This window comes from Mercurialis annua, linkage group LG3 (assembly GCF_937616625.2).
Source record: "Mercurialis annua linkage group LG3, ddMerAnnu1.2, whole genome shotgun sequence".
Classification (NCBI taxonomy): Eukaryota; Viridiplantae; Streptophyta; class Magnoliopsida; order Malpighiales; family Euphorbiaceae; genus Mercurialis; species Mercurialis annua.
In genome coordinates, this window is record NC_065572.1 from 10036567 (window position 1) to 10046071 (window position 9505).

The 9505-nt window shown below is 31.0% G+C and overlaps 1 protein-coding gene across 2 annotated transcripts; it reads left to right on the plus strand.

Moving 5' to 3' along the window:
• Nucleotides 1-1207: 1207 nt before the first annotated feature.
• Nucleotides 1208-4489, plus strand: LOC126670975 (pectate lyase-like). 2 transcript variants are annotated; one of them, XM_050364648.1, is made up of 5 exons: nt 1208-1333; nt 1789-1994; nt 2319-3198; nt 3418-3660; nt 3950-4489. In XM_050364648.1, exons 2-5 carry the CDS (start codon nt 1804-1806, stop codon nt 4172-4174), a joined length of 1539 nt encoding a protein of 512 aa, XP_050220605.1. In that variant the 5' UTR covers nt 1208-1333; nt 1789-1803; the 3' UTR covers nt 4175-4489. The 2 variants fall into 2 exon arrangements, with proteins under 2 accessions (XP_050220605.1, XP_050220606.1); XM_050364649.1 differs by having other exon boundaries at nt 1208-1302.
• Nucleotides 4490-9505: the final 5016 nt, after the last annotated feature.

Genomic DNA, 9505 nt, shown 5'->3' on the forward strand with positions numbered 1-9505 from the left:
AGTAAGTTCAGTGATTTGGAATATTTAATATCCGAAAACGAATGATTTATTTAAAAAATTGGACAAGACGATATGAAATTTGATTTAAATATACTCAAATAAATAATCTCTTAACCTAAAAAAATTGAAAATGAATCATCGTTTGACCTAAATATAACCGAACGACAACATCATTTAGTCAAAATAATTTTGCGCCTCCCTGAATAAATTTTTTAAATCTGCCATTGCATGCGCAAATATTGTTTGATTTTTCTGTGTAATCACTTTCAAATGAGAATTTTAAATGTTAAATAATAATTAAATAATTTAGGAAATTATAAACTAATAAAGATATCTATATTTAAAAATAAACAATAATTTTTAAAAAAACCTCTGTCGTTAATTTAAAACTAAGAATTAATAGAAATTCTTTACTAGTGAATACTGTCAATTTAAATAAAAACAATTATAAAATAGTCAACTTAATAAAATACATTAATGAAAACTCAGAAAAGTTTATGTTAGTTTATTAGATAAGCGAATGTTTTAAAAGTTCAACCACAAAAGAGAAATTGTAATTTATAAATGTGGGAATCAATATATAGAGATTTTTAGAAAATTTAAAGTTTGATAAAAAAAATATGTATTTAGAAACTAAAAATTTAATTTTAAATGTTTATTATTTTAGAAAAATTACTTCCCCAAACTAAAAGTTATATTTTAAATGTAATATAGCTATATTTAAACAAGTATTTTTTAATAAAACGAATCTATTAATGGGGAAATAAAGTGTTATAATTTTAAATAAAACAACTTAATTATTCCAGTTGTTAGGTTTTATGTTCTTGGATTATATTCACAACTCTATACCAAATTACTGGAGTGTTAGAACAGCTTTACAAATGTAGATACTTGTATTCAAGTTGTTAGCATTGAATGAATATGAATATATATATACAATCCTGTTTCTATCAATAATATTTTTAAAGATAAAAGGGAGCACATTATAAGAGTAAATTAAGCATAAATAGCGTATGTGTGGTAATTATGGGATTTAATTAACACCATTAATTACTTGTAATATAACCGTTGAAACAGAATTTAGATTGTACTATGAAAAAAGAATTACGGTTGTCCACTTTTATAGCTATCTAAATATAGAAGTAAAATAGAATGTTAAGGAAGTATATAAACACAGCCAACTTCTCATAATCAAAAACAACAGGGCCTTGGCTGTGCTGATCATAGCTCTACCAAATTTTTCATCCTAGGTCCGGTTCATTTTGCTTGCATCACAAGCAAAGGAAAAAAAAAGTGCTCAAGGTTCAACCCTAGACCTTGACTTTTACCTAGGGTATACACATTTTCTTTACTTTAATTGTTTTTGGTTTAATCATTTATAAAATACACGATTTTTACGATTTTTTTTTATATTCCAAACTCTTAAAATCGTCAAATTTAGCCCTTTTAACTTTCAGTTTTAATTATAGCTATTTGTTTAAATTTAAGTGGGAAAAGGTTTAAGTACACCTCTTCATGTTTGGAAATCTGGCTGATAAAAAGGCAAATTGGAACAAATATGAAGCAATATTACGGGTATATTTAGGCTTTTTTTATTCTAATTTGATCAAATGAATATAATTGTAAATGGAAATTGAGAAGTGAGCGAAAAATGACGATTTTCGGAGTTTGGGCCATAAATGAAAAAAGTCGAAAGGGTGTAACAATTTTAAATGATTAAACCATTATTTTATTAACTGGTGAAAAAAAAAAAGAAAAAAATATTAATTGTTTTTCCTTTGATTTTAGGTAAAGAGAAAAAGAATGGAGGTGGGTAAGGTAGTTTTGATATTTGTAATTGCATTTGCCTCAATCATCCCAAGCTTGAAAGGAAATATTGCAGAATATGATGAGGTTTGGCAGAAAAGAGCTGAAAATTCCAAGAAAGCTATGATGGATGCTTATGTACCCAATCCATTAGAAGTCACTGAAGAACTCAACCAATTAAACAATGCGTAATTTAACAATTTCTCTACTCTTTTTCCATTTCTTTTGATTTTTCAAAATAAATTTATCTATGGAGAATTTTAGCTTGTTTCATGATCTTTAAATTTTTTTTATTTGATCCATCATCTATTCGATTTTTTGTCATATATACCCAGACTCGTCTAGAGCTGACATGGCGCAATGTTGTACGTATAAATTTATAAAATTTATCCTATTTAGGTATAGGATATCTCGACACGTCAGCTCTAAACAAGTGGTGGATGTATTTGATGGACTAAGTCAAAATGTTATACGGTTCAAAACCTTAGATTTTTTTATTTTGGTGAATACAGGAACAAGAAAAGCAACACAACTAGCCTAGAAGAAATCAAATCTGATGACGACGAGGACGAAGATAATGAAAAATATAACACTGATGATGACAAGGACGACAAGGACGACGATGATAAAAAAGACGACGAGGGTGATGACAAAGAAGACGACGATGATGAAGAAGAAGATGACAAGTCGAATGGAGCAAAGGGCAACACGACTCATGAATCAGAATCCGAAACAGGATCATCAAACAGCACAAGAAGAAACCTAAGACAAGGAAAAAGAAAATACAAAGGTCCATGTCATACAACGAACCCCATCGACCGATGCTGGAGATGTAAGAAAAACTGGGCTGCAAACCGAAAAGGATTAGCGAAATGTGCACTCGGATTCGGTCGTAAAACCACCGGAGGAAAAGCCGGAAAGATCTACATTGTTACTAAGAATACCGATGATGATACAGTAAACCCTAAACCCGGAACTTTAAGACATGCCGTTATTCAAAAAGAGCCGTTATGGATCGTTTTCGCACGAGACATGAACATCAAATTACAAAAAGAACTTATTATTAACAACGATAAGACAATCGATGGTCGCGGAGCTAATGTTCATATTGCTTATGGTGCTGGTATTATGATACAGTATGTGAAGAATGTGATCATTCATGGGTTACATATTCATCATATTACAGCTGCTAGTGGTGGCCTTATTAGAGACTCACCGAGTCATTTCGGATTAAGAACTAATAGTGATGGTGATGGTATCTCAATCTTTGGTTCAACCAATGTTTGGATTGATCATGTTTCTATGTCTCGTTGCCAAGACGGCCTTATCGATGCTATTCAGGGATCCACCGGTATCACCATTTCTAATTCTCACTTCACCCACCATAATGATGTAAGTGATCGCTAATTCATCGCGTTTTAACAATCATATCCTTTATTTTGTGTTTATTTTATGTAAATTGGCTTTAATGGATGCTCGATCGAAACGCAGAACTCATGAAGATTTTATACAATATAGGTTGTGTGTAGCTCAATTGGTTATAAATTTTTTGTTGCTACCATTTAAGACCTAATTGTGTATATGCAAATGTGTATTTTTTTGTCTATGTAGGTGATATTGTTGGGAGCAAGTGATAGCTTTTCAGGAGATCAATTTATGCAAGTAACACTTGCATACAATCATTTTGGTCAAGGATTAGTTCAAAGAATGCCAAGATGCAGATGGGGTTTCTTCCATGTTGTTAACAATGACTACACTAACTGGTTGATGTATGCCATTGGTGGTAGCATGCATCCTACCATTATTAGTCAGGGTAACCGATTTATCGCCCCCGATAATAAAGCTCTCAAAGAGGTAAACTAAATCTAAATATAAATACATTATCATGTTTACGTCGTTACAGGTGGGCTCCTGCGTCCGCCCTAGTCGAAGTTGATTAGAGACGCGAATTCTTTCAGAAATAAAATTCTGATTTTGAATTGCGCCATAGTTTGTATGAAAAAATCGTCAATTGAGATTGTTTTTTCTTACAGTTCGCCCTCCAGATTAAAATTTCTAGCTACGCTATACGGACGTTATGTTCAAACCAGTGTTTCCCGGGCATGTTTAGTACTAACATACAAAATCTTTTGTTTTGATGCAGATAACTAAAAGAGATTATGCCTCAGAAGCTGAATGGAAAAACTGGATATGGAGATCAGAAGGTGATCTTCTAATGAATGGAGCATTCTATGTTCAGTCTGGAAACCCTAATTTGAGGATGAAACCAAGCAAGAAGTATATAATTAAAGCCAAGCCTGGAATTTATGCTACAAGAATGACACGTAATGCAGGTGCACTTAACTGCAAAAGAGGCAAAAAATGTTAGATATTTACTAGCTAATAATCTCTCAAATTACAAATTTATTGCATTTATCAATGGAGCTTGAAGTGAAGAAATAGTCATGTTTTAGGGTTTGAGAAGCTATAAAGGAAATATGTGAATGATATCAAGTTATTCATCTTAATTTTGTTTTTTTTTTTCCTTTTTATTTTTGATTTTTGGGAAAAGAAAAGTAGATGGGAAATTAGATATGGGAATGGGAAAGAATTTAAAAATCCAAAAATTTTGTTGCCCATTATTTTTCTCTTGTTTTTGTTTTGATTACTATTGTGTATTAACATGTTTTAACCATGCTTTGAATTTTTTTTGTTCTTGTTATCTTTTTATGTTTTACAAACATACTTATTGATTTGGTTTTGTATCAGCAATATGTACTACAACATCTAAGAATTTAAGTTTTGCTTTCTTTTGCAATTTTTTTTGTTCATCATCATCTTCAACCTTAATTTGCTTAAGTAATTTAGTTTTGGTTTCCACATTAAAATGAATGATGTTCATATAGAGTTATTCATTAAAAACATATTTATAGAACTAATTTTACTTTATCTGAAATCGAAATATTTTTACTCAATCTTTACTCATTTATTATTATAGAATGAATGTACAAATTATCTAGAATTCCAGTTTATCATATATAGACATATAATAGCTATGATTTTAAAGTTTAAAATAAATTATATTTCTTGTTAGAATCTATGTAATTTAAAAGTCTAGTTTTTAATAGGGTATTGGCAAAACAAATTTCAACGTTTCACTTTTATAGCGATTTAATTCCAACGTTTAAAATGTTACGAAACAAATCCAAACCAGTGACAGACGGACTCATGAGCCAAGGGGGACACTGGGCCCCTGGACTTTAAATTTTTCTTTACTACCCCTATATATTAGTAATTTTTTTGTGGGTTATAAACTATAAAATGTCGGGTAATTTACACAAATCCCTCAAAAGTAGTCATGTATAATATTTTTACCTCAGTTTTTTATTTTTGCAATAATCTCTCAAAATAATAGAAAAGTTTTTACAATTCTCTCATAATAAAACATAAACTGATTTTATGTTAAACTAGGACCATTATAACCTTTCAAAGAAATATTTCACTACATGAAGAGACAACCTGCACGTGGTGCATTTCGTTACTTTTCTCCCTTCTATGTCTCTGCCAACACGAATGGTGCATGTCTCATGCCCTTTTTATTGTTTTTATCCCAATTTTTTTTTTCAATTTTTAAACATTGTTTCTTTAAATGTTGCATTATTCAAATAAAAATTGCTATCCACACGGTAGAAAATCACTTATAGTGGATGTGTGGTGATTATTATCTACGTGGTAGAGATTTTGTTTTTTCATAATAATAAATAGAGATGATATATTCTATTTTTTTTAATTTCTTTTTTTGTTTGTAACATTATATGATGAGATTAGTCATAATCATCAAATCATATAATTATTATAAAACAGAATTTATTTATTTTTAAAAAATAAAGTCAAATAGTATTTATAAAGAATTGTTTAAAATAAAATTACTATATAAAATTATTTTATTTATTTTTTAATATAATTTAATTGTAGTTTTCTAATTCAATACGACACATATGATTTGATAAATGCTATTTTATTTTATACTATATTTATATTAAGTTAGACATTGAGTTCATGCTGAATTTATACAAAATATACTTTTAAAAAATAATAATTAAATAGAGATATTAATTTTGATGTTCTGATATAAGAGAAATTTACTATTTTAATTTGATCAATTAAGTTAAAATATTACTTAATATTTATTTTATATGAGTTTATTATAAGTTTATATTACTGATGGATACCGAATCCTATTTTACTTATAATGAAGCCGAGTCGCAGAAGATCTATTTTCAGACGATACCAGACTCCCGCCCAAAGGGCCGAATCAAGATAAACCAGCGGCCGAATTCACCGGATCCGCCTTGACTGGAATACATCATTCGATATCATAAAGACCGAATCCCTGAGAACTCGGACAAAGCACGTCGACCCCGGGATTCGGATAAGATCACCAAGATCTACGCATATTCGGAGTATCTGTCCTATTTGGATACAAATTCCAACTTAGGAAGATAGCCTCCAACTTAGGAAGACGAGACTATTTAGGAATATCTTCCTAAATAGGACTCCTGTCTGAATAAAGAAGGACACTCCTAATCAGATTCAAACTCTACTAAACAGGAATCACTCTCCTATTTCATATCTACAAGATATACATTCAACTACTATAAAAGGAGTTTGAGGTATGCCTAAACACACAACTGATAAAAAATACAATCATTCTCTCTTAAGCCTAAACTGACTTAAGCATTGGAGAACTAATCGGACAAACCGTCCGATTAGCCATCTACACTGTTTTGCAGGATTAATGCCGTCGAGATGCCGTCTGTGGGAAAGGCTTAACTCAACTTCAAAATTCGAAGGAGCTTCTCTGAATTCAAAATAAATTTTCATTGAAGGATGGCATCTGGTGGAATTAATCTTAAGAACAAACAAATAAATCTAATGAATCTGTTAGACCGAAAGAGTCAAAGGTGCTGAAGGTTATCAGAATTAATTAAGAAAAAAAAAAGAAATTAAGCAGATGAAAACGGAAACAAGAAAACATGTCAAGTAATTTGAATGGCCAAAAATAACAAGCAGGTGAAAAAGAAAAAGGGGAAGTAGTCATTGAACGGTGGCCAGGGAAGCACGTACACAAGGAAGGAAATAGAGGATTAAATGATAATAAGCAGGTCACACTAACTATTGGTGATCAAATTAAAACCAGACGAGCAGGTCACCTAATGGCCAAATAAAAAAGAGAAGCATGTCATTCGGACATGATTAAGAATTTTGAATGCCCACTCAATTATATTAAAGCACATCAAATTACTGGAACATACTCGAAATAAGGAAGCAACTTTTTAGCGGGGAATAGAAATTATTTCAACAAACAAAGCTGCATCTCGGCGGAGGATATTATGGAATCATCAAGACCATGTCTGGGATTGTCAAATCGGAAATACTACATTATTATCAATAAAATACCAATCACGATAAGTCCTCAAACTCATTAAATTTTTTATTACATGTGAAATTAATTGCTCGTGTCATAATTTCAGCATGTTGCCCATCTCGCATGATTTCTTCTAATTGATAGATTAATTATGTCTATAATTTACAATTATTTTTGCATTAATCGAAATTACAATATGAGATCTATCAAAATATATATTCTGTCTTAGGATAATATTTGAGATTTTTATTTATTAGGAAAGATTTATACATGAATAAATTTATAATGCTTTAACTAAGCACATACATATGACTATATGAGATCTTTTCTTTTTAGGAAAGATATATACATGAATAACTCGACAATATTTTAGTTAAGCATATGAGTACAAATATCTATATATATATATGAGATCTTTGCTAATTAGGAAATTTTATAAAAAATATATAGCATGACTACAAAAGACTAATAAGCTAAAAAGGAAATAATCAAATGTAGCATATGGAATCATTAGTTTTCTTTATCAAGTAATAGATTTACTATTTGAATATACAATATCTTTATGAAGAAGAAAACCGTTTAATAAAAATTTATAATGTGAAAATGGACTATATTCTACATAATTTATATAAGATCACTTGCTATCTTAAACACAACTCTATATGATAAATTTATATTATATCTTGAAGTCCATTATTGGACCAGTCAAAATTTATAAAATACAGACATAGAAGATGAAGAAAATAAAAGAAGAAATGCTGGAGAATATACTGAAAAAAGAGACGAGATGTCCCAAATACCAGAAAACTAGGCGAACAACGCCCAACAAAAAATAAAGAACGAAATGGATCGAGAGGCAAAAAGTGAAGCGGCCCAAGAGGCAAAGAGAGAGATGGTTCGAAAGACAACCCGAAGGCGAAACAAACATATAGATGAAGAGAAAGTTTTGATCAGGAGCAAAAACGGTCAAAAGACCGAAGGTCAAGATGTCCTAGAAAGCTGAAGGAAGAAATCTCCGTAAAGGTGAAAATAAAACTTGAAGAAACAATCTAAAAACCAAAGGACAAGATGTCTCGGAAAGTTAAAGGAAAAGAATAAATCAACAAAATAAAGGGAATACTACCCGAAAACAATGAAGAAGGGCATAACACCCCTAAAAACAACGAGAAACAAGAAAGATGGAAGGAATGAAGAAAATAAAATTATTGTCAAAACGGAGAAGATAAAAAAGATACCACCCAAAAAGGTGAAAACCAAAATGAAGTCATGAGGAGACCAAATTTAAGAAGAGAATAAAGAAAAAAATACTCCAACAAAAAGACAAGGGCGAATCCTCTGAATCTCCATATTGAAGTAAAAACACACACGTAGCGGAAGAAGTTATGGAAGAAAATATAGTCAAGACACTAAAGAACATCAAAACTGAAGAACTCGACTTGGACGACGTGAAACTGAAGTGCTCACCCCTATCATTGCAATAAAAGGAAGAACGAAAAACGGCCCAAGAGGCGAAAAACGAAGACATGATCTAAAAAACGAGCATAAATACCCTTTGAGATTTGTGTATTTGTGGGAAAGCTTGAAGGAAGAAATACAAATTCCACGAAAAATACGATCAAGAAAAGAAAAAAAAAAGACAAACAATTAGCGGAAGCAAATAACTCAGATCTAATAATCACAAAAACAAGAAAAAATCCAGAAAAAGGAAATAAAGCTAGAGATGGTGGCAACAGAACTCCTACAAAGAGTAATTGAATATAGAAAGCATAATAAAAATCGGTGGCAAGAAAAGAAAAAATAAATATAAAGGCCGAAAGAAGAGAAAAAACAAGAAATCAAATGAATTTTACCCAGAACAATAATGAAGATGGAGAAAGAAATCAATAAAGAGAAAACCACTTGAGATAATGGAGAACGAAGCGATGTAAAAATGAAGGAAAAGACCTTGGGCAGAACGAATGAATAACCAAACAGGCTTCGCCAAAGAAGAATCAGCGAAGGCTTAACCAAGAAGAGACTCGCCTTAATAAGGCTCGGTCAAAGAATCGGTCAAGAAAACAACAAAAAAGAAAATAAAGCTTGACAAATATGAATCATCCAAAGAAAAACCCCAAAAGGGATAAAGAAGATAGATTCGTTTGAATCTTGAAGAAGACCCCAAAAGGGAAAGAAGAAATAGATCTGGCCGAATCCTGAAGAAAACCCCAAGAGGGAAAAGAAGGATGAATAAGGTAGGAGTCAAAAGGCCCATCATCAAGTATAGACTTTTTGTCATACCCGATGGTGCCAATC

Bases quoted from the DNA above. Each gene is read 5' to 3' on its own strand.
- LOC126670975 (XM_050364648.1), top strand. From the start codon at position 1,804: ATGGAGGTGGGTAAGGTAGTTTTGATATTTGTAATTGCATTTGCCTCA. The intron at 1,995-2,318 runs GTAATTTAACAA...TGGTGAATACAG, and splicing joins CTCAACCAATTAAACAATGC to GAACAAGAAAAGCAACACAA. The intron at 3,661-3,949 runs GTAAACTAAATC...GTTTTGATGCAG, and splicing joins ATAATAAAGCTCTCAAAGAG to ATAACTAAAAGAGATTATGC.